Here is a 24,926-nt window from a genome sequence, read left to right as displayed (position 1 = left end):
CGGCGGCGCAGGCGGGACCCTGCCGCTGGGGGGCGCCGGCGGCTTCCACCGCCACTCGCCGCGCGGCACCGCCCCTCTCGGTGGCGGGCGGCGGGGCTCTCGCTTCCGCGTCGCTGTCGCTGCGCGATAGGGCGCCGCCCGCCGCCCCGGGCCGCTGCCCTCTGCCGGCCGCGGGGCCATGGCGCTGCCCCTGCCCGCAGCCGCCGCCGCGCTGGCGGCACTGCCCGTCCTCCTCTTTGGCCTGGTGAGAGCCGCGCCGCGGTCACGGCGGGCCCAGGGGCTTCCAGGGCGGGGGCGGAACGTGGGGCCGCCGCCCCTGCGATGCGGGGCCGGGGCGCTGCCCGCCCGGGCCTGCCGGGGGGTGGGCGGCCTGCAGCGGGCCCTGGCGCCGCCGGGCGGCTGGGCTGGCCCGGGCCGCGCCGGGCTCCGTCCGCGCAGCGGCTGGTGGGGCCGGGCCGGGCCTCGGCGCGGGCTGACGGGGGGATGTGTTCGCGCCCAGCGTGAGGTGAAGCGCCCTGTAAACGAGATAAAAATGGAGCATTTCACCCTTACGGTGCATCTTGGAAACGCCCTGGTGAGGCGCTTTGCCGGCGAGCGCTCGGGAGCCCCGTGTACCTCTGAGCGGCTGGCAGTGTACCTCTGAGCGGTTGGCACCTGGGGCGGGAAACCCCGGTGTCCCTCGGCAGTGCCGCCCGTGTGGTGCTCCCCGGTAGAAGTGCTCCAAACCCCAAGTTCTGCGCGTTTATTCCAGCTGTGCGTAAGGAAGATCAGAGCCTCAGCCGTGCAAGCACAGGGAGCTGCCCGGCCGCCAGTGGTGCCGTGGCAGCCGGCGGCCCTGTGCCGGATCAGGGGCAGCACCAGCTTGTGTGGCAGGCATCATCTGGGGACGGGGCACTGGGGTCTGGACCACAGCTTTGGAGGCATCTGCGTGCTTTGCAGTTGAAAACAGCAACAAGCCAACGATGCCAACAGTGGTCGGAGTAGCTGGCGTGGAGTAATCAAACGGCACGAGAAGGCTTTGCGCCTGTGTGATTTGGTTAGTGGATGAAGTACTGCACTGCAGACCCACCTCACTGTGAAATACAGTTGGTTGCCCCTTGTAGCACGTTCAACAGCTAGGCAAACCTTTAATAGATGCTCAACAATTTTTCTCATTTCTTTTTCATCACAGATTTGTATGATTGCTCATGTAACTGCCAGAAAAATACCAGCCTTTCACCGATATGAAGAGGAGAAATTCTTTCTAAATGCTGAAGGCAGGAAAGAATCTGTACCAAGTATAGATGATCCTGCTACAAAGGAACTCTCTGTTGTTGTGCCTTCATACAATGAGGAAGACCGGTGTAAGATTTTTCTTGTTTCGAGAAAAAGAAGAAAATCTCTCTGTTGTTACTCTAGTAATGCAGAGGTCAGTTTATGTTAGCAGTAGATTCTGGCAGGCCAGATTATATATCTGATTTTGGACACAGTTTCCAGAAAACAGTCCAAGTACATTGAATTTCAAAATTAAGACATTGTGTAACTTGATTTCTGCTGCTAAAAATAGCATGGGGCACTTCATTTTCATGAAGTCCAGCAGAATGGCTGCTCATTGCCCCTGTAAAGGCCATAAGGCAAGAAGTAGAAAAATAATTTTAAAATTTATTTCAGCGCTTCCTACTCTGTAAGCAGCAGCAGCAGCTTCAGACAAGTAGAAAAAATAATGATCTGTTTCTGTTTGGCTTGGCCATATATATGAGCACCTGATACTAAAAAGTGAGGTCTTCCAGGTACAAAAGGAGTGATCGAGCTCTAAAGTTGTTCTTGGGGTTGGCATGGTAGCACGCATTGTCATTCCTTTTTCTTGGTGACTGAAAGTTCTGAGCTGTTTGGGATTCCATTAAAAGAGATGTTGACAAATAAAGCGTATCTGGACACAAGGTAGGCCTGGCCCTTGCTGAAGTCCAGTGCATTCCTCCGTCTTGCTACTCATACACCTCTTTCCAGTAAACAAGGCATTGATATGCTTCATGTAATATTGGTTTATGTGTCTCTTTGGAGATAAAATAATCACGTGAAATGGGGTCAGGAATGAACGTATACTACAAAGACACCCTCAGGTTGAATGTCTTTCTAGCCTGCAGATAAATCAGCTGCAAAAGTAGTGCCAGTTTGTTGGCTGAAGCATCACGGCTAGCAGTTTTAGTAAGAGAAGGCATGTTACGGACTAGTGTTAGGGATTTCCCTTGTTGCCTTTTATGTCAGCTTGCTTAAATAGATAGAGTCAGTGCTGGTTTGTAGGGTCAGTCATGGAGGAGGATTTTTTTTTTTTCCCCTTTGATACTGTGTAGAGGATTATGTATTTCAAAATGGAAAGTTGCTTCTTCAGAAGAAGAAATCTTACATGTGTGATTTTCTTCAGTGTTCTTTTTGCATTCAGAAAGGACAGGACTTAGAGCTGCAGGTACTGAGCTTGTTTACTGAAGGTGGTGTATGAAAGAAGCAATTTGCTCAGCTTTGCTTTGTGGTTGTTTTCAGCTTGCTTGTACAGATGTTGTGCCTTTTATAATCTACTAACCTGACCTCCTCCACCTTTTCTGTAGTACCTCTTATGATGGATGAAGCTTTGGATTATCTAGAAAAAAGACAGGTATTTTCATTTTGTGTTCAAAATTCCTTCTTTTTCTACGTATTATGTATAGTAAATCAGTGATCTATTAACTTTGTTATTTTGGTGTATGTTAAAACAGTATAACTTAATCACTTAGAAGTAACACTTCTGTCTCTTATCAGTTGTTTTTAGATTGAATGCCTGGAAAGTATTTTTAACTTAAGTAAAAATTTAATATACTACTATGTGATGAAAAATCATTGTGTGCATGATACCCTCTCCAAGACAGAGATTAAGGATTAACCATACATTTAGATTTCTAAACTAAATCCTGGTTTGCTCCGACAAGTTTCTTAAGCATCTGTTCTTCATTAGGGTTTGTTTTCTGGGTAAGAAGCCCATTGTGAAGGTTTGTGGGTTTTGTTTTGTTTGTATTTTCTTAACAGTGATGTTGTTTTGAGGTTTCATCTTTTACAACTAAATTGATTTTTCAGTTCTAGATGATAGCTGAGGAGAACTATGACAAGCCGATGTAATGGAACACACATCAAATATGTAAAATTCTTTAATTATGCCATCTTAACAAATGTACTGCACCATATTGGTGTCTGTTGGCAACCATGAATGAGTTAAAAACTGCTAGAGAGGAAAGAATGCTGATGTTTGAAAGACTTACTACCTGCTTAAGAAACTGAATGAAATGCATTATTTCTGGTTTTGTTTTCAAGAAACAAGATCCGTCGTTCACTTATGAAGTAATAGTTGTTAATGATGGTAGTAAAGATCAAACTACAAAGGTAAGGAAAAGAAGCATTTTGCCAAGTAATCAGAGGTATGGGTTTTGTACTGCATTTGTGGAATATAACAATGTTTTGCATTTATGTTTTGGAAGTAGTTGACAATTAAAATTCATGTTTCTGAATACTTTCTGTAATTGTCCCATATGCGTTGTGGGTGTCGCTGTATTGGAGGGTGATTCGACTCACCTATTCAGGGACCCCCACTGACAGTGTCACTGAGTCAAATCCCTTATAACAACTATGCAAATCTCCAGAGATTAATATAAAATGCACTTCAGCTGAAGATTTTTATTATACAAAATGCAAGTTTGTGACAATAAAGTTCAAAGATTGCCCGTGATAATATACTGACTGCAAGCAAGTTTAAAATAACATAGTAACAGCTAGCATGAGTTACTCGTAGAATAAGGTTCTTACCCAACAGGCGTCCCTATGGGGGAGAAGCCCAGTAACTGATCCCAGAAGTTACAACAGAGGCTTCCCTAACTTTTTTCCTCCTTTGCTTACTTTTATACTTTGTAGCACATTGCATATTCATTATCGTAACAGGATTGGTTAAAAGTTTCTCACTTCTAATGCATGCTAATATGCATCCTCACATAGCGCTGCTGAAGTTTTTCACTAACTATGCATGCTCTCTGAGCAGGGCTTTGCTTTTTTGGGGGAATATTTGAGTTGGAGGTCGTGATCTCCCACTACCACAATTAACCTTTGTCCTACTTTCACCTTATCAGTTTGGCCAGAACTTTCTCACTTGAAGGCTTCTTTCTGCATAATTTAGGTAACTGTTCTTCTTTCAACCTGTTGTTTGTCCCCGAGGTTGACGTCCGTGGTTAGAAGTCCTTTCGTTCATCAGTTTTGAAAACTTAAGAGGGTAGTCCAACTTGACGTAAACTTTGTGCACAGAAATGTTTAACGTATAGTTAAACACTAAATCAGAGTTTAGTAATTGGGGAGTGTAGACAACAATTCTTCCCCTTTTGGACTTACTTCAGTCCAAGGCCAGTTGATTTTCTTTACATCTAGGTGGAGCTTGAGTGATTCTAGTCATACACATTTTTGTTACCGATTGGTATCGCGTGCCCAGTGAGGTGTGGTAGTACCTTGGAGGCAGGTAACTTTGGGGTGGAGGTGTGTGTTAGTATTATGATGAGATCATCTCATCTAAGGAAAGCAATTTTGCCACAATTGCTGGCTCAGGAGCGGACATCTCATCTTACCTGTGTGGTACTGCCAAGGTCCCATTCCTGCAGGGAGTACAACAGAGCCTGGCCACAGTGTCTCCACTCCGCTCCATCCTCCGTTACTCCTATCAGCATGTGCTAAGATGGCAGGGTTGTGTTGCTTAAAGAGCCATGGTAGAGTAGATTTCATGTATGTCAACCATCCTGAAAGCAGTAACAATATTTTATCATAAAAAAGCTTTCTGTAATACTGCACTTCTGTTAGGTCCCAGTTTTCCTCCCCAAGTGATTTTCCCACACATGCATACACATGCAATGCTTCTGCAAATACTGGTATTCTTGATTGGTGGCTGTGACAGCCATTTTCCTGCAGCTGAAATTTTAAAAATTCTAATCTTATCTTCAAGGAATTTCTTATGAAGTATTCTACATGTGCATAGTGATGTGAATATGAACCTGAAGGAGCTAAAAAGCCTTTTAAAATAGCTGATTTATACTGTGATTGACAGCACAGTTGACATGTAGCTCTTTCCCGTACCCTTCATGGCATTGTTCATTTAAAAATCCCCATGCCAATAGTAATATTTTCAAAATAGTTCTGCATTCTTCTGCTTTGACTTCAATGTATGTCACTGGAAAGAAAGGCTTGCCAACTTGAGAATTTTTTTACTACTCTTTGGAAGGTGTTTGACATGGCTACTAAAATGTAGGCTGCTCTTTCATTTACTTTCTTTAGGCTTGTCCATTAGGGATTGCTCGTATATAATGCTTTGCATTCTTTTTAGCAATACTTCTAACTGAGCACGCTATGGCCATGGGCCTCTGGACTTACAAGGACTTGAGACAGCCTTTAGAAAAAATTAGAGGAGAAAACTCATGCTTTCTCTTCCCCACAACGTGGAACAAAACGTGCGCATCCCTGCAGTGTGAATGGGATTTTAGGTCACTGTGAAATTTTTGTTTAAAACCACAGATAGCAGTACAACAAGTGAGAAATAGGTAGCAGTAGCAGAAAATTATTTTTCTTTGATTAACTGTTGATGTTGGTATAAAAAGTCTGTGTAAATTACATTAGTATTGAGGTTTTTAGACTTGGGTGAATGTTGTTTAGAATTGCTTGGGGTAATATTCTGTTCTTATTGAACATGACTAGCTTCTTCAGTCTTCTTGTGTTGACTATGAACTGGTTTTTATTTTCCCAAACAGACTCCAGCAAACACTGGCAATGTGTCATCTGAAGTGCTTATAGCTCTGTGCTGTTAATTTATTTATTTATTTAAAGGGTGAGCAAATGTAAACTTCTACCTTGATTTCTGGTTTTGTTTTATGCTGGGTTTTTGTGTGTCTATCAGGTTGCAATGAAGTACTGCGAGAAATATGGAAGCGACAAAGTACGAGTGCTTTCTTTGGTAAAAAATCGAGGGAAAGGAGGAGCAGTCAGGATGGTAATTGATACTTTCATCTCCTTCTCTGTCTGAACTACCATATTGTGCCCAAATATGCAGAAGATAGAGCTGGGCTGATTGGCGTTTTGAATTTGATACATTAACAAAATGATTATCAGAAAACTGAGTACAGGTTCTATAAATTAAGAGAAAATCTCTTTTCAAAATAAGCTTATTTTAGATCTTGGAAACAGCATTTTGTTGCCGGGAAGATCAATAACAAAGAAATTTTTAATGTGAGAATTTGAAAGGAAAAAGAAGTTAGACTTGAATTTCATGTTCCTGTTAGTTCCACTTAGAAATAGGCTTGTGTTTAAAAAAGAAAACCAACCAACAAAAAAAAAAACCCCAAACCAAACCCTTACAGATTAAAGTAGAGCTTTTGTAGAGAAAATACAGGTAAATCTGCAAACATTGCTTGCCGGGTCGTAGTTGTGGTTTTAAAAATGGCTAATGAACAAACAGTTATTCAGCAAAGTTTGTGTTCACTGAAGCCCACTGCTATCACCCACACTTGATAGTAGAACCAGCGCAATTTATGCTTTCATGTATTAATTTTCACATAGATATTATCATAAAATCATGTTCTAAAAATAAAATAGCTGTTACACATTTAGAAGGAACACTTTTTCCTAAGATGAATAACACCTTACTTTTATAAAAAGGGATGATGCCATTTACAGGTTATCAGTGACTGTCTTTATCTGTATTTTAAGCTCTGTCTTTAGTATGTCAATTTCATTTTTTTTTATAAAACATGAGTAACTAGCAAATTGAGAGAACATTACATTAGAATGTATGGAGCGTTTGTAAGAGATATAATGTTGAAGTTATTCCAGGAGAAGGAGAACAATTCTCTGATATATTTTTGTACTGCAGAGTGCAGAGAGGACGTATATACTACTACTTCCTTGACAGGTTTTTCCAAAGTCAGACGTGCTTGGTTGCGACAGTCCTTTTGGCAGACCCACTGCTAACCGCTTTCCTGTCTAGACCCCTTCAAAAATTGTCTGATCAATGATATGGCAAAACAAGCTGTGAGACCTGTGCGTCACAGATGTTTTGTAGTAATACTGTGATTTAAGACTTGTTTCTCAAAACTAAGATTATCTCTTGAATTCTTTTGAAACAGTTTAGGAAAAAATAGCACTGCATCCTCCTTTCCATGGCTCAGATGACAAAGAAACGCTGTCCAGTGCAGTGGCAGCTGCTAGTCACTGCTTCTTTGTGCTCCCCTGTATAGCTGACTAGCAACTTACTGTCTCTCTGGATTTTGGTTTGTAAAGCTTTTCATTTGCAAGCTTCTCTGGAGAGGGACTGTTAACCTTTCATGTTCATGCATTGTCTGTCACTGTGGGATGCTACTCAGTGTGTGAAGTTTCTAGATGTTATTACAATATAAATTGATAAATTGATGGTAGTAGCAGAATATTAAGACTCACCCTTTGTGCTGAATCTTTTGAGATTCCACTGTTCTAGTTAGTACGTTAGGTTTTTGGAGTTTTGCAGCTAGCTTAAGACAAATACAGATTTCAAAGGCAATGATTTTTATTGACTGTTTTGATTGCAGGGTGTCTTTATTTCTCGGGGGAAAAAAATTCTTATGGCTGATGCAGATGGAGCTACAAAATTTGCAGATATTGAAAAAGTAGAAGAAGGTCTAGAAAATCTTCAGCCTTGGCCTGTGAGTATAAATTATCATGGTTTTAGTTTAATACACATGCATACAGATTGATTTTTATCATTCTCTTCAGCTTGAGTTTTTTGAGATCTGGTTGAAGACCTAGGTGTATGCTTAGAAGCTGCAAGAATGGGCTGTCAGAAGGTAGCTTCCACAGAGTTCTTACTTCCTTTGCATTCATTGTGCCTATTTCAGTGCAGTACTATGTAATGTTTTATTTATCATTCTTCCTTTGAAGTTGTTCTACTCTGTATAAATACTATGCATTGCCTTCTCAGTTAAAAAATCAATTTTTTTCTTTCTTAAATGTTTTGTATTTTCTTTTTATCTGATGTCATCCTATATACCTTTAAGGATGCATCTTAATTTCACCCTGTTTTGTAGATGTTCTCTCTTCTCAGAGTTGTTACTTTTAATGACAATATTTGGAAGAACTTTTATTGTAAATAAAAATTCAAAAAACCTGTGGAATAAGAGTGAGCTCCTCCCTGCATAGTCATTCTCTTTTGGATGGTTGACTTGAAAGAACTGAAGTTTATTTTCTGCTTAAATGCAGATGAGTGAGGTATTTGTAGTTAGTTTCCCAAAGTGCCAGAAGTGATGTGCAGCCTTTCAGCGGGAGCTGCAAGGGATGCACCTGTGTGAAGAGCGCAGGACCACAAGCACAGGAACAGCCAGGCAGTGGTGTTTCCCTGATGCTGTCTGCTACCGCGGTGGCAGCAGCTGCTGCTTCTCTGGCATCAGTCACACACTCTGAAATATAGTAGATTTGAGAGATTTCAGGTGAGAAGTAGTAGCATGAGAATAATTTTAAACCTTTTGTTTTGATCACATTTTTTGATTTAATTTGAGGTCATATTTTTGGCTGATGCCATGGCATTTTATTTGTTTGAACGTACATGAGTGCAACGAGTACTTTATTCTGTCAACCCTTCCACAATGCAGTATTTAGGGAAAACATATTTTATAACAATAAATGTCTGGGAATGCTGAATGCTTATCTGTGCTGGTTAATACATTTACTGTGTGTGTACCTCAGAGGAACAATGTAAACTAAACCAGACTTGAATAAATTGCTACAGTTTGCATGCAAAATGTAATAAACTTTAGGTGAACTCTTAATTGTAGAAAAGACTGATTTTGGCCTCAGAATCTAGCAGTAGAAAAAGTGTAGCTACAGGAAACAGAAAAATATGCTTCTTTGAAGTCTTCTATTACACAGTTCTCAACACAAGATTCCACTCATTCAGAAAATGTTAGTTTAAGTAACAACTCTTTAAATTGTATTCCTGTGCAGAACCAGATGGCTATTTCCTGTGGTTCTAGAGCTCATCTGGAGAAGGACTCAATAGCAAAGGTTTGTCTCCATTTCCTGCTGTGTACAAATACTTCCATTATTTGATTCTGCTCTACAGATTTTACAATTAAATAATCAATATTTGTAAAAGAATGGAAGCTAAAAAATAGGAAAAGCTTGTCATAAGTGTAGCATGTGCTCCATCATGTACAAAGGATGTGATCCAGATTTCAGGCACTCTGAACTGCTTTCAGTTAGTGTTCCAGTTTATGGATTTAATTTTCCTAGTTGAGAACATCTTACAAGCAGAGCTTCTAATCCCTGACAGAACTGGTAGCTAGTATCCAGTACTGGGCCTGGAGTGGAAGGCAATTGATGAGTTCACTTTTATTGATTCCATTCCAGTGCAAAAGCTTGACCTGCAGCTCTTGAAACCTGTTTAAAATGAGTTAGCAATAATTAGCAGCAAACTGTTCGAAGAGTATCTCCATTTGTTGGGAAAGTACTGTGATTTTTCTGTATTACTGGTAACACTTGAGTCTTGAACACAGTACTGTTCTGTGTGTGGCTCTTGTGGAATAAACAGTGATGCATAGGCACACAGTCTTATCTTGCATCTGGTTTTCTGATGTCTTGGCAGACAGTAGTTGACAAAGCACAGGCGTGGAACTTGTATTGCAACAGACACATTGCTGAACTAATTTTTTCAGCATCATTGGATGTGCTCATCATGTTGAATGTTCTCAAGAGTAAGCTTTGTTTATACTGATGTTTAATACTTTAAATGATTCTAAAACATACACACAACTACTCAAATAGTTACAAAAGTTCAAAAGAAGTTCCACTGGTAATGTTCAGCCCCTGGTAGATCTTTAATTTTTTTTTCTTCCAGTTTATCAGGTAGTATTGGAATAGTTCACTGGAAAAAGTTTTTGTAAATACTGCTGCACTTATGTTAGCATCCTCAGAAAAGTAATAATAAAAAAAGAAAACAAATCCAAACCCTTCATCATTATCAGAAGTTAGGATACATCTTTGACATGGTACTTGCATGCTTGTGGCACAGAATATCACATTTGCAGTTACTTGTTAGCTGTGCAGCCAGTGTAGCCTGGAAATGTTGCTACTGCAGGGTGACCATGTAGCTGACAAATCTGTGCCGAAGTGCTTCGTAGTGTGGTCAGGTACTGAATATAGATAAGCTTTCTTCAGTGTATTCATATTTCTTGTCACCTTTGAAGGTCTTGCTACATGAGGGAGAGGAATTGGAACAGGACTTTATCTTTAAATGCACACTACACTTTTTAGGATGTGTCCTGTTTCTTCCCATATTTCCAATAGAGCAGTACTACCAAACCAGCTGGTGATTCCTTTACCAAGAAGTTACAGGTGTCCCAAAGCTAGAAACTGAAGAGTGCCTTTACCACATTGGAAAGAGACTCTTGTATAGTGCAGTATATATAAAAAATTGTTCAGAACAGTCTTTTAGAAGTTGGGATTTCTTTCTGGGCTTAGTGGCATCTAAAACAGTAGAATGGATCTGTGATAAACAGCCTTGTGGGATTTATTAAGACGAGAATTTCACCCTTAAATGCAGTCTCACAACATAAGTAATTCTGTTCTGCCTCCAGAATTGTTAATGTACTTCATTTATGCATCTCATACTACAGATTCATTAGTCTTGGGAGTGATGAGTGTAACCCATGAACTCCTCTTCGGGAAGTAAGTGCAGTTTCACTGGCTGGCAATCATGCAGCCTCTTAGAACTTCCCTTTTGGGGCTAGTAGCCTTGTATTCTTGGTCATACAGTGGTTCACCTTCATCAAAAGAGCCAAAGAACCCACAACTAGGTCCACCATTAATCTAGGGCTAGAGCACTTTGCTGAGGGACAAGCTATGAATTTGAATTTCCTTAAGTCAAAGCCTATACACATAATAAAGTTGAGCATCTTCTCATTTTTCAAGTGAGTTTGAAATTATTAGCTTTAAAGGCATCTATTATCACCCAGAGATGCTTAGCAGTTAAATTGTTGGCTCCTAAACATTTTGTGTGGTATTTGGCTTGTAATTGTGGATACAATCACTCAAATTGAGCTTAAGACCAGCAGTGAGTTCAGAAGCGATGTGGATCAGAGGTCTAGTTGTTTAGGAGCTATCTTGAATACTAGACTAGAGGGGACCTCTGCAAGCCCAGAGTCCAGCCTCTGGATTCCATGGACAAACTTATCTGTATGATTATTATGTCAGGAACATAAGTGTAACCAAAGAGTAGGCTGGGAGAACATTTACCAGGAGAATGAAATATATTTGTGAAAGCAAAAGAACAAAAGAGGAGACTATGTTACATTGCTGGAAATACAAAATGTAACATTATCTTGCACAGCAGATGTTACTTTAGTCCTGATTTTTCTTTTGGTCCAGCATTTACTGCAAAAAAAAAGCGCATTCTCTAATTGCATTCCCTTAAGTGCCTTAACATGGTGTGTGCAAACTCAGTCTTGAATGAAACAAGTGGGTGGCAGACAAGAGATGCTGCCATTTGGGTTTTTTTTTTGTAATATAAAACATTTTCATTTTTTTTATTATCGTGTTAGAGTAGAGCTGGAACTGGTTTAATTTTTAGTGTGCATTCTTAGAAGTAGCAGTCTTTATACAGTCCTGCTGGCTTATTCTCCATTGTTTGTCCTGGGAGCTATTGAATTTGTGGGACCTGTTCAACCAAGTTTTAGGAAAATGAGGACTAGACAGAGGGGAAAAAAATATCTTGTAAATGCCCGGTGGAGTAGAGCATGTAGAATGCAACACTTCTTCTTTGTTCACTCTTCCTGGGAGAATTCCCTGAGAATCATGCAGAGATACTACGGCTGTCACTCATTAATTGAAGTCCAGGTGCAGGTTCCTGCTCCACTTAATAAGGTATCATCAGGAATGAAAAGCTGCTCTGAATTAAGGAAATCTGGAAGAACTTGGACTTCTCATATCTTAGACCGGTGCCTGACGGGCAAGTCTTTCTTCTTCAGCTGAAATTTTGTTTCAGTGTAAAAACTGAAAAGTTCTGGTCTCATTCCAGTGCAAAACAAAAACAGGTTACAAACTTAGAAAAGCTGTCATGGAGCAGGATTTATTGTCCTGTAAGCCAGCTTTTTTCAGCACTTTGCTCATCACTTAAATAAAACCATCTAACTTCTTGCCTTTCGTCCACAGCGCTCTTACTTTCGAACTCTTCTTATGTATGGGTTCCATTTCCTTGTATGGTTTCTCTGTGTCAAAGAGATCAGGGACACGCAGTGTGGATTTAAACTTTTGACCAGAAAAGCTGCCTCGGAGACTTTCTCAGCTCTTCATATAGAACGCTGGTAATTTCTTTCATTTTTTGTTGTTGTTTATTTCCTAATTGAACATGGTTTTGACAAAGTAATTTCAGTATTGCAGCTACTATGAAGCACATGATGTCTGTAAAAATCCTAGCTGCTCAGTTTAACCAATTACAGTACTACTTGCATGGCAATTTAGATTTCTTGTTATGCTAAAATATCCTGGTAATTGGTAGGAATTCTATTTTATTAATGCTTTAGGAAATAGTGGGGTATTTAATTTTATTCTTTCTTCTCATGGTGACAGGGAGAAGGGGAACAGATGGTCTTACTAGGTTTTGATTTTAAAATAGCATTCAATGTAAACTGCAAGAAGGATTTTAAGACTATATTGCTGAGATTTTGGGTGGCAACAGTGGTCTCCTTCCAAGTCCATTTTCCTTTGGCGTGTGGTATATAACGAGCCATGTAATACCAAGTGGGACATTTTGGTTTTGCCTTGTCAGAGCAACTGGTAACTGATTAGGAGAGGGGAGAAAAAAAAAATCCCAATAACTCTTTTCTTTACTGCTCTAAAAAAAATTCCAAACAAACAATTTTTGATTGTGTTGTAATCCGCAAACTGATTCTGAGGGTCCTCTCTCCTTTTACAGATACGAGCCATGCAGGCAGAGTAAGAAATCAAGAGAAGCTCATATTATGATAAGGACAGTTAAGAGTTATTAATCCTATTGAAAAAAAATTATGCATTACAATTCAGTGCTGCTTAGCCAAAACATTTTACCTAAAATCCTTATCTGATAAGATGTTTGTATTTGCTGATGGCTAAAAGTGGAAAGAAGTGCATACTCTTTGCTTATTTTCTTGCTAGAATATTTCATGAGGACTACTGATATATGTCATTAATTTAAGACAGTAGAAAATAATGCATAGTTTTTGAATTACTTTAGAGCTGTCTTTTGTTGTAATTTAGCTAGAACAGTTCCCTTATGAGAGTAATACAGTCATGACTACAGTTACGGAACTGAAACACTTTTTCCACACACATACCGTGATCTTTTTAAATTTCTTACACTACAAGTACTGCTAAAAAGGATGACTTAATCAAGTATAATAAAATATTTTCTAACTATTGTCTTCATCCAAGAAAATCTCTCATGGGCTACTGCTTGCTGACAGGGGACGGAATTACTGAACAATGTTCCTGTACAAAAATGTGTGTAACGCTACAGTCCTAGTCAATTCCAATACATCTAGTTTTAGGTTGAGCTTTGGCAGTGATAGTTGAGCTGTATTTGCTCCTCCAAAATGGGGTGGCAAAAGTAGTGTTTGGGCACACAGAACTGGTGAGGAACATAGAGCTTCTGTTGAACTGAATCTGGAATTATGAGCAGTCAGCATTTGGAAAATCACTTTCCTAGCTGAGTGGTTTACTTATTGCCCTAAAAAAACCTGTGGCTGAGCCAGAAGTATGATTTGTGCTGCTACCTCCAAAACCAAACTTGATCTATAAAATTCTGTAAATTTCATATACAAGGGTTTTCTAAATACATGGTTAAACACATATGTGAGGCCCAGAAGTACGCACCTCAAAATTACCTTATTTAACTTCACTTTATAAATTACTTCATTAAGAAATACTGGAAGAAATTAATGAGGATAATCACTTTAATCTGTAAAAATGCAGTGTTCAATCTTATTCTGGTTTAAACTGAAGATTTTGGTTATAATTGTACTTACTGGTTAGACATATCAAGTGTTCATTTTTTTATGAAAAAAGTCTTAACAAGCTTTCTTCTGCCACTCAGATTCTCTAGCAACAAAGAAGTAAAAATAATTGTGCTGTACCCCATTACCCAGGAAGAGAGGCAGCAAAAAAGGGATATTGCTAACTTATTTTATAGTAATTATATTGCTGGTGTGGAACACACCAGATCTTCATGTCTTGGTGTGTTAATTCATTGTGTTTGTATGTGCTGCTATAAAATTGCATATATAAAAATATAAATTCTATTCTTGCTCTTTTACTTACATTAATTCACAAACTAATCCCCTGAATGTTTTCTTATTTATCTGAAATGTACTGGTTAGTGATGAAGAACATCTGTTTTGTTTGCCAAGAAAATTCATTTCAAATTCTTCCAATAAACAGCTCTTCAGATACTTCCAAGTCACAGATGTGCCTAACACAACAATATGGGTTTTTTAGTTTGGTTTAATTTTCTGCCAAAACAGGCAATATATGGCCTATTTTTATCCTCATCTGTCCTTCAGCAGTCTCTGTGCTTTCCTGCCTTTATTTTCATACTTATTGGCTAATTTAAACAAATTTGACAGAAGAGTAGAGACTTCAAGACTGAAAGCTTTGGCAAGTTTTGTAGGAACTGAAGCCCCCATAGAGGAGAGAAACTCAGATTATTGTCACTGCTGAAGAAAAAACTACAGTAAGGACTCAAAAGTTACTTATCAACTTCACAGCTAGCTATTCAGCATATGTAACTGGAAGATAACATGTCAGTGCACAAAACAAAGTACTGTCCCCTTCCCAGTGAATATTTACAAGATCTGGAAATAAATTGGGAGATGGGGAGGTATAAGTGTGCAGGGAAGGCGGGTGTATTAACGGAAACAGTAGTTATAAGTGAAATATCTGCCTTGTACAGACAGCTGCAGTTGGAAATTATATAGGGATATCAAACATCATAGAACCTTACATTGGCTTCCATTGTATGTAATAATTTAAGAATCTGAAATAGCCCACTAATGGAAACGTCTTATTTTAAACAGAACTGGCCCCTGATGTCTTTCCATTGCATAATGTAAATGTGTGTAAAAAGGAAAATAAAAACTGATAAGACATTGGTCATGGATGTTCTGTACAAATCATTACTATGAAGAAATAAGAGGAGGAAATAGTAGTCAGTATCATATTTCTGTTGACTTGGAACAATGGGGAGTCCCTAATCGGGTAACAGAACTCATTCATATGGACACCATAAGCAAGGGGTTGCAGAGAAACCACTATCTTGGTATTGGACAAAAGGCTGTGAAATCTGGGTTTATTACCACCTCTGCATCACTACACTGGGGGTATTTGACATCTGAAGAAATTATTTGTTATTTTCTGAATCTTAAGATCCCATTGAAGAAGTGCAGGTCTGTTAGGTATTGAAAGAAGAATTCCGTTCAGTTCAGTATGGTCAGTGCTCAGATATTCAGGTAATAATGGAGGAGAATGCTGGAGAATATTCAACAAACAAGCAGGATTTATTAGGATAAAAGCTGTCTGAGAGCCAGCACCCTAGCCATTGAACCTTCTAGGGCTCCCCAGCTGCTGAACTGGGAGCATGTGGTGAGCTGTTGAAGAGAATGAACGTGATTTGGTTTTTGCAGGAGCCTCATCTGTCCTGTCTGCGCAAGTTCTGTCAGACTCAGATTTTTTGAGGTATTTCTGTGTTAAGTGAATTCTTAGGTGAAGGCATAATAAATATTTAGACTAAACATTAATACACAAGCTCTTTCCTCATGATACTAATATAAAACTACTACAAAATGGGCTATCTAATAATTCCTGCCCTGAAATATTAAGCTTACTGCTTGGTTAGAATATAAGTACACATGCACGATGGACAGGATTTGCTCCATTGCTTCTATAGAGTGCGTCTACTTGTCACCTAGCATCCCTTCTTAGACCAATAGAAGGGACGATTTTAGAGTATAATTAACTTCATCCTAATATAAGCCTCTAAAAAACGCCAGATGAAGTGCAGCCAACAAATGCCTGTTTCCTGCCCTTGACTATAAAGGGACTCCAGGCGATTTGTACAGAAGGTGTTATCTCTGCTGTAGATGACTGAAGTTCAGCAGGGTAAATTTGACTCATAGTATAGTAATTTGTAGGAAAAACAATGTGTTAGGTTGCTGGTGCCGCAGCTGCGTAAAAAGAATAAACTATGCAGTAAATCCTGAAAGTGGTGAGTTAGAATAAAAACTATTGAAGCAATTTTGCATCAAAGGCAGATGGGTTTCTGGGCTGTGTAGGCAACGCCAGTTGTTTCTGTAGACAAAACAGACCAGAGAGTTCTTCGCTTTGGATAAAGGAATCCAGTAGTTCCTTTGCATTCAAGAGAACACCAGTGCTGAGTTAGCACTGTGCAGCAGGAGACTGCCCTGAAGTGCTGGATGTTATCAATACTGCTCTAAAAGGTAGAGCCGTATACACTCAAGAAATAATACAGATTTTATTTCTGTGTCTCTCAGCAGGCTGATAACATACCTCAGTAAAGGAGCACTAGGAACAGAGTCTCTTTCTTGGAAGCTGAACAGCTTACACTCTGGTAATCAATATGTCAATGTAAACAACATAGCTCTCCTGCTGCTAGGCTGGACAGGCTCAAAGATTTTTAAGTTTCTGTACTTAAATAGCCGTCAGAGACACCAAAAATTAATGCATATGGTGTTTTCAGTGTTTCACCACCACTACCAATAAAAGGGAGTCTTGTGTTTCCATATTCACCTTTCATGGGAAGAAGAAGGGGAGAGCATCAAGATCTTCCTTTATACAATCTTATGTGCGTTTTTTACAGTTCCAGTATTAGTTTAATCGTAAGGAAGTAACCCAGCGTCAGCTGCATTAAGAACTAAAAACTGATCGCTTAGACCTCCTTCGCTTTTTGCTGCTTTCTTCTATTCCAGTGGACATTGAATTGAGTATCACCTCTTCAATGTTAAAAATACCAGAAAATAGACAACAGTTTTTCTTCTTGCTGTGCTGAGTTTGATTTATACATGCTTATATTTAAGAAATCTTAAAAGCAAACTGAATATACAAGTAAAACAGTGTTTTATCATTGTGGTGATAAGGATCGTGTAACACTTTAAAGAGAGACCAAGATATTTCCTAGAATATTTTGTTAAACTACCCCTAAAGTTTAGAAAGCATTTTGAAAATTAATGGATACTGGAAACTGTTTATACATTTTTAATATTAAGAAATAATGCTTACTTCCTAAACTAGGTTGGTTTTTTTTGTGAGTGTTCTCATTGTCTTTTTTATTTAACTGTCCTTTGGAGAGCTGGCTGCGTATATATGAATACAAACCAAACATTCTTGAAATTTACTTTCTAAATACTGAAGTTTTGACATTAGTTTGAAATGAGAGCAACCTTTTGAACAGGGAGCATATGCTTTGCATTTTAGGTTCTGAATCTGATTACACCACTAATCTATTTTTCTGAAATGGATGGAGCACATTTTTTAAATTAAAACTTGAAAGAAAATTAAAAGGGATATTTTAAAAACATAATAGAGACAGTTGGAATTACTCACTTTCAGGCTCCAAAAGAAGCTCTAGTTCTGCATCTACAGTCTTGACCTGAGAAATGTAACTGTTTGTGTTAAATTTTAATGCATAGGAGGAAAACTGGAAAATTAAATGCTTTCCCTGGCAGAATTTTCCTATCCTAAATTTGGCCATTGATCTCTTCTGACTACAAAAAACCCCATAAATTTTCCTTCAACCAGAAAATGTCTTAGTCTCCTTACCTAGGAGAACTAGACATAGCAGCTGTTACTGTCCTACCTGGAATAGTGATAAAATGAGAGAAAATTCAGAACATAGTTGTAGTCCTGGTTTGATTGACATACTTTTGTAAAGTGGCAATTTATGATACTATGCAACTCAGCAGATCACTGATTAGATCAAATTGTTGCTGTTACTGTTGTCTATAAAAATTGCCTTGTGCACTGAAGAAGCCATGCTATTTCACATTTAAAATTCAAAGGCTTAATATAAAAAAAAAAGGTTGTTTCTCCAGTTTGCCACTGAACTGTAGATCTGAGTCTCTATATAAAAATAACAGAAAAATAAGCGTTCATATTACTATAGGGATTTTCTTCCACTTCATTTTGCATTGTAGACCAACACAAGCAGTGGAATGAATTGGTTTTTCCTGGTTATGTGCATGACAAGTAGAATTGTTTATGAAAGTCTAATCAACGCAAAAATATTTTGCTGTTATAACTATGTCTGGTTTAGTTTGTGAAAAGTCCCACTCCTGGCAGATGTGTGTGGACTTTCAAAAGCCACAGTACAGCTAGAGCAGCAGTGGCAGTCCAACCCTCTTGGCATCATTCTTAGACCTCTTTGACCATTGAAAGTTTTCTCTGCCCATTAAGAGTTTGCTGGAACAATGTATCTTGGGTAGAAAAGTCATAAATTCCAGTTAAAACAGAAGGCCTGATTTTGAGATTTGAAACATGATACTGGATGAGAATAAAACTCAAAGAGTCCCAGTGCAATTTGAAAATACAGAATAATTGTGCGGGATATGTATTTCACAAGCTGAAGCATTTTAAGAGTTCAGTTTAAAACAGTTGAATTCAATTAAATACCTACCAACTAGGTGTTCAACTGAATTTTAGCCAGCATCATCTTAAATTGTAACTTAACCAAAAGTACTCTTTAGCGTAAACACAATCACATGGCGATGTTCTTTTCTTTCTTTCTTTCATATAACATTGTTTGTGTTATATAATATGTAATGGAGCCACTATTAGAAATAGGTGGGGAAGTTGCTGATGTATTTTTGGGTGTCTAACTGTGGGTACTTAGATTGGAGCCTGAATTCATTCAGGCTGGAGCCAAACTATAGGTATTCTGAGCTGCTTCTCACCACCCGAAAGCATCTACTTTCACTCTCTGCAGCAGGATCCGGTGAAGTACACAGTGTGAATAATACCCAGCTATTTCTAAGAACAGTTCTGTCACATGTTAACTAGTCACAAATGGCTTCATGTCAAAACACGTGTATTGCACTTACCAATTCATCCACCAGTGTTGCTTTGATCTCCTCTAGGGCAGCCTGCACCTAACATACCCACGTTTAAATCCTGACTATGGAAACTTCTGTACGGTTCTTCTGTACCATCTGGATCTGGTGTTCTGCAGAATGAGTGTAATACTGTCAGTGTATTGAACACACTGCGGTCTGTATTCCCCAGTTAACTACTCTAGTATGCCTGCGAGGTGTACTGAAAGGTGGTGGGGAACTGGGGAAGAAAAAAGCTATCCCAGTGGTATACTAAGGAAGTCACTCTCCTTTCAGCTTCAAATAGTGTTTTTTTAATTTCAGGATTCTTTCACTGTTATCCAAAAGGCAACCACATGTAACAGTGTTCAACCCGATTAATTCCTGTGTTTTTAATCCTTAGAGCACTGTAGTTCACCAAACTATTTAACATTATTATACTGCGTGATGCATATACTGACATTCCAATAATCGGTTGTCCATAGGAATTGTTGCAAATGATAGTTCACTAAGCTAATACTTTATGTAGTAATAGTTTTAGAGCAGTTTATATAGTATAATTCATCAATCTGTCTCTTAAGATTTTTAGCCAGTTAAGGAATAAGTATTACAAAATTAGATTTAATCTTAATACACATGACTCATAAACATTCAAAGGTGAATACATGGGGGTTTTGGCATACAAATGTAAAATGTCAGCAAAAAATTTAATAATACAACTTCAAGAGAAGACACCATGGCATAATTAATAAAATAATATTCAACTCTCATTTAAAGAAAACTGGAAATGGCAAGGCTGCTTGGAGCAGATTCAGTTCACTGAGGTAAAAGAAACCCATTTATTCCTGTAACTTTTTTTTGTGACAATTAAAAGGCCTTTGTCCTAATCAAAATCAAATTTACAAAGCGGTTCTAAATTCTCTATACACAATAACTGTAGTCTCTGCAGATAACCTCTGTTTATGCTGCCCTTGCATGTTTTAATGCTGTCCAGGGTGATATCAGTAGCTCTCCCGTAACATACACGTACAGTGTGAGTTCAGGTTGATGCATGTTTGGTAACGATTTTGCCAGCGAGCCAGTGTGCTGTTGTTTGTACTTCAGTGGGAACCTACATGTATGTCATACCTAAGCGCGCATTTCAAAGTGCCTTCTGTTGTTCCATGCATTAATAGTTTTGCAGAACTGCACTGCGCTGCTTAAAAGGAGTGGGTGGCCTGAACCAGAAGGAAATAACATCTAAAATTGCCAAGCTACCTGTTAAAGTGTCTTTTTGCCTGCTCTTGCTCACCTGTCTGTCCCTTTCTACCCTTTCCGTAGTGTTAAATGGGATTACCAATGACTTGAATTCAAGCAACCCTTGAAGGGTGAACGAATAATGTTATTTTTTTATTGCATACATTTTCTGCAGTGGCAAAAGATTATATTTTTTTAAAAAATTTTCAAAAGAAAATTGTCTTGGACTTAGCAATGAGAATTTAAGGAGATTTTAAACTTAGGAAGTTATTGAGAGAAAATGCAGACTAGTGTTGAATTGTACTTGACTGCCTTGCAGCTGCATTTTCAAGACCTATGTAAGCAGGTTTGGAACATCTGTTCCAGTGACTTCACACTGGAAACCTTACCAACAGCTTGGCTAAAACGTTTCTGGTTCCTTAACCGTCAAGGTTTAGTTCCCTGGGGAAAAGAAAAGTAATCTGTGTTTGAATATGTATTGAGTCTAGTAGAAATCAGATGTGGATGGCCATTGACATTTTTCTCCAATACAGGCTAGTATTTTAAAAAAAGCTTTTTACTGGGGGGTGAGGGGAGGGCTCTTTAATTTAAATTCCAATTACTAGAACTCGTTTAAGGAACAAGAACACCCCTACTGGCATTTGAAGACTACAAAGGTGGGAGGGAAGACCCAACAATCAATAAATCTAAGAAATCTAACCAAAATCACCAGAATCTTCATAACTGTGATTTACATTCACCCTTGTCAATAGCAGCTACTGGTAGTTTCATATACCAATTTTTACATGAGCATTACAAGCTGTAGTTGCCAAAACACTTTTCTAGTATCAGAAGCCTCAATATCTCAGATCCAGAAGGACCACCTGAGCATGCATTTGCAAGAATGAAACACGCAAACAATTCTCTGTGCGGACAACCGAGAGTATTAAAATGTATTTTAGACAAACTGGGCAGGGAGGAGCAGCTGACGTAGAGCAGGATCACTTACCCGATTCATTTCGCTGCACAACCTCCAAACAATTGTGCCAGCAAAAAAGACAGGTCTCTTAAGAGGGTTTTTGTATTGTACATTAAATGGTCACTGGGTAAAGTACGACTGCTGTTCAGGTTCTGTTATGCACAGTAACATAAATTATTTCTCACTTTTGTGCTGCTGCCTTTATTCTTGACTTGGAAAGTACAAGGAGAAACCATGAGATCAGTGTAAAGCCACAGCAGGGAGTTGTCCCCTTTGGTGAAACTACTAGAGATGTAGACTGACACTGCATGTTTGACTGCTTGGTTTATAAAAATATTTAAATCATGATTGTGGCAGAATGAAAAGTGAGCAGTGGTCAGAACACAGCATGACCTATACCTTCAAAAACAGGCGCAGTGAAGTATTGTCGTCTGTTTATTGGCTATGTCCTAAGCCAGTCAGTCAGGGAAATTGATTTCCCTTTCATGTGCATCTGACCTGTAGACCATTGGTATCAACTTCGTAACTGAACACCGACCTCCTTAAATCAGGCCAGGGATTTAATTGACAGTGCCACCATCTTTCTTCTGGAAGTAAGTGTGACTGTATTTGCTCTTTCCTGTTCTTCTTCAGGGCCTTTGATGTGGAACTTCTTTATATAGCTCAGCACTTGAGAATACCTATAGCAGAAGTTGCTGTCAACTGGACCGAAATTGAAGGTGGGGAAATTGTTTATATTCTTGCAAGATTCCTTATGTGTCAATCCAGAATAAAATATGGGAAGACCCTTGGATATTTTACCCAATTTTGATAACACACAGCCTTCTTTCCATACAAATTTTGAATTTCATATCCTTGCCAGCCTTCTGCCATGGCATAGTACAGGAAGAGTAAGTGAAGGGTTAGCAAGCGAGGGAAACTCTGCACCCCCACTGGAAACAAAAGTAGGTAGTTATAGGGCAAAGCACTACTTTGGCATGCCCTCTTGCTGTAACGTGTTAATAAAAATCTTGCAATTGTAAAATACTGTGAAATAAGTCTGACCGTTGTTTATTGATTCAACTCCATTTCACTGTGTCTCGCCTTCAAAAATTCTCAGCCCACCTATTAAGGCCTCCTCTAAGACAGCCTCTCATCTTCAGATGTGATGTTCCTTCAGACCTGTAGGGAGGTCTCTGTTACTGGGTTACTGGGAAGTATAGCTCCTTACATATTTCTTCATGGTAAAGCCAGCTTAAGTGGTACTGCTTGCTTCTGCTCATTTCCTTCCTCTCGCATCAAATGCAGCTCCTTCTTTTTTTCCCTTTCATGTTTTTTTCTTTTTTTTAAATCTGAATCTCTTCTCCTCAAAACAATCCCTGGACAAGAGAAAGTATAGTGAACTGCAATGGTGATGAAGGGTGCAAGTAGAGAACATCGTAAGCCAGCTTTACTAGAAAATAAATGTGGGGTTTTTTTCAAAGCAGTTCCACACGTACATTGTACCTAACACAAATGTTAGCAGAGGTGGAAGGGGACTTGGTTTCATAGTGTGAGTTCCTTACCTTGTCTGAAGATTGGCACATCCATATCGGTGCTGTAAGATGAATGCGGTGGTCTTCTCCAAAGTCTTAAGAAATCATTTGCTTAAGTATTGGTGTTCAGGTTCCAATTTACCTGATCAGAACCTTGTCACAGAGAAGACATCATCTTCATCTGCATCTTGTGACATACGTGGAAGTACTGTGCTGTTTGCACACCTATGCTATAATGTAATTACTATAAAGCAGTAACTTTCACCATATAGATTTTTATTAATGTTAAGCTCTAGGTTGTGGGGCTGAATGTGCTGAGAATGCAGAGGTTCATGACTGCTTAAATGTGTGTCTCGCCAATGCTCATTTTTTCTAACAATGTCCTTCTGATTTTCTTCTTCATTAATCACAGGTTCTAAGTTAGTTCCTTTTTGGAGCTGGCTGCAGATGGGCAGGGATCTTCTTTTTATACGACTGCGATATATGACTGGTGCCTGGCAGATTGAAACAAGAAAATGTAATTAGGTTATTTACATTTTCCAAATATATTATTGTACTCAATGGAACACGAGAACAGTTTCTATCAAGTGAAGTGATGAAAGCTGAGGTAATTCTTCATTGCTCCTGTTGTATGTTTCATTTTTGCAGTATGTATGTTTTATAAGATTGTCAGCAGGGTATTTGTACAATGCTTTGAAAAGAGAAAGCATTTCCAAAAAGGTTTTCTTACCTGGTGATCAGGTTTTTATTTCATTAAATAGTAGCTTTAACACGTCTTACAAATACACTCAAATAAATTTATCTGCTTTTGTCTCATCATACCTTTGGAATTTCCTTAGACATATTAAAAGGAGGCACTCTGTTCTGCATTGTGCAATATTGTGTTGTGAATGATCACAACCATTTGTGTATGCTGTGTCTGGAATATGTGGCCATATTGCAGCTTGGAATTATCCATCGTGGTTCACGCTAATGCATGTTTAGATTTAGTGTTATGGGAAACAGTAATGGGTTTTGCTGAGTTACAACAGTAATGTTCATAAGGGTGTTCTAAGAACTTTCAGTAGTCTCTTGACATTCCAAATGTTTTTGTCTGAAGCTGAAATAGTTGTCTGAGATCAAACTGCAAATCATCTCCAGACTGTAGAAGGTCCAAAAGAAAGAACATTTCATTTTAAAATGTGGTTTATAAATACGTTTGCTTCATACATGCTAATTAATACTGCATGCTCAAGGCTGGAAATTACCGATCTGTAGTGAAAAAGGTATGGAAAGCTAATTCAGAGCATATAAAAATGAGACCCAATGTATATTGGGGGCCTGTGCATTAGCAATGCCAATCTGACATTGTCATGCTTCAAATGACACCAGGGAGAGAGAGAGGAGTCTTCAGTCTTTCTTAGTAATGGCATACTCTGTTACAGTACACAAGTTTCAACAGCACTTTCAAAACAGTTGTGGGTTGCCAACAAACTAAGCCAATCTTTCTTTTGGAAACATGTACAAATTTGAACAGATATAAAGAATGAATGGTACATGGTTGTACTTTCGCATATGATTTCACTGTAATTTTTCTTATTCCTTCTGCAATATTGAGTCGCGTTTTTCTCCTGTTAGGGTTACCTCAGTTTTCTATCAATTGAAGTGTTGAAATAAATTCTCAAAAAGTTTCTCAAAAAGTATCTTCAGTTTTATTTTGCAGGCTTTATTCTCTTGCCTAGTCCACATACATCTCTATCACTTCTGCAGAATCAGTCACATGACTTCTCATTACCATTGCTAGCATAAAATACCAGCTTCTCAGTTTTTGTAAAGTGAATTTCCCTGATTAAACCGACAATGATAGCTCTGCCTATAAGTAAAGTTGCCAACCAGTTTTCAAAAGCAGATTCCTAAACTTTTCCTCATGTCTTACCTTAAAATTGAGCTTATTTGAAATTTTAACCAAAATAGTTCATCTTTTTCAAATGATGAGGCTTAGGTCATGCATTATTTTCTGCATGATAAGTGAACATTCGGTGACATCTTTAAAAAACTTCTGCTTTTGAATTGGATGCTAGAGCTTGCAAGGGGTGGTGGTGGTAAATATATGATTTT

The 24,926-nt window shown here is 38.8% G+C and overlaps 2 protein-coding genes across 7 annotated transcripts in view; one reads left to right on the top strand and one right to left on the bottom strand.

Moving 5' to 3' along the window:
• Positions 1-24,926, bottom strand: part of RFXAP (regulatory factor X associated protein) — a 249,255-nt gene that overhangs the window by 144,771 nt on the left and 79,558 nt on the right. The gene's annotated exons all lie outside the window — the stretch shown is intronic.
• On the top strand, positions 68-23,648 carry ALG5 (ALG5 dolichyl-phosphate beta-glucosyltransferase). Of its 6 annotated transcripts, none has more exons than XR_008820112.1 (11): positions 68-244; positions 1,172-1,343; positions 2,583-2,629; positions 3,319-3,387; positions 5,927-6,019; positions 7,590-7,703; positions 8,998-9,057; positions 12,202-12,353; positions 16,575-16,648; positions 21,949-22,034; positions 23,242-23,305. XR_008820112.1 is itself a non-coding variant. In XM_056328013.1 (10 exons), exons 1-10 carry the CDS (start codon positions 179-181, stop codon positions 19,205-19,207), a joined length of 885 nt encoding a protein of 294 aa, XP_056183988.1. In that variant the 5' UTR covers positions 68-178; the 3' UTR covers positions 19,208-19,259. The 6 variants fall into 6 exon arrangements, 4 of the variants coding, with proteins under 4 accessions (XP_056183988.1, XP_056183987.1, XP_056183986.1 ...); XR_008820111.1 differs by having other exon boundaries at positions 69-244; positions 16,572-16,648; XM_056328013.1 differs by lacking the exons at positions 21,949-22,034; positions 23,242-23,305 and adding an exon at positions 19,170-19,259.

Source organism: Falco biarmicus, chromosome 2 (assembly GCF_023638135.1).
Source record: "Falco biarmicus isolate bFalBia1 chromosome 2, bFalBia1.pri, whole genome shotgun sequence".
NCBI lineage: Eukaryota > Metazoa > Chordata > Aves > Falconiformes > Falconidae > Falco > Falco biarmicus.
Note: the sequence above shows the minus strand (reverse complement) of the source record. Positions and strands in the feature narration are given on the sequence as shown.

Excerpts from the sequence above, each read along its gene's own strand:
- ALG5 (XM_056328011.1), top strand. The coding sequence starts at position 179 with ATGGCGCTGCCCCTGCCCGCAGCCGCCGCCGCGCTGGCGGCACTGCCC. Across the intron at positions 3,388-5,926 it reads GTAAAGATCAAACTACAAAG|GTTGCAATGAAGTACTGCGA; the intron begins GTAAGGAAAAGA and ends TGTGTCTATCAG. Across the intron at positions 12,354-21,948 it reads GCTCTTCATATAGAACGCTG|GGCCTTTGATGTGGAACTTC; the intron begins GTAATTTCTTTC and ends GTTCTTCTTCAG.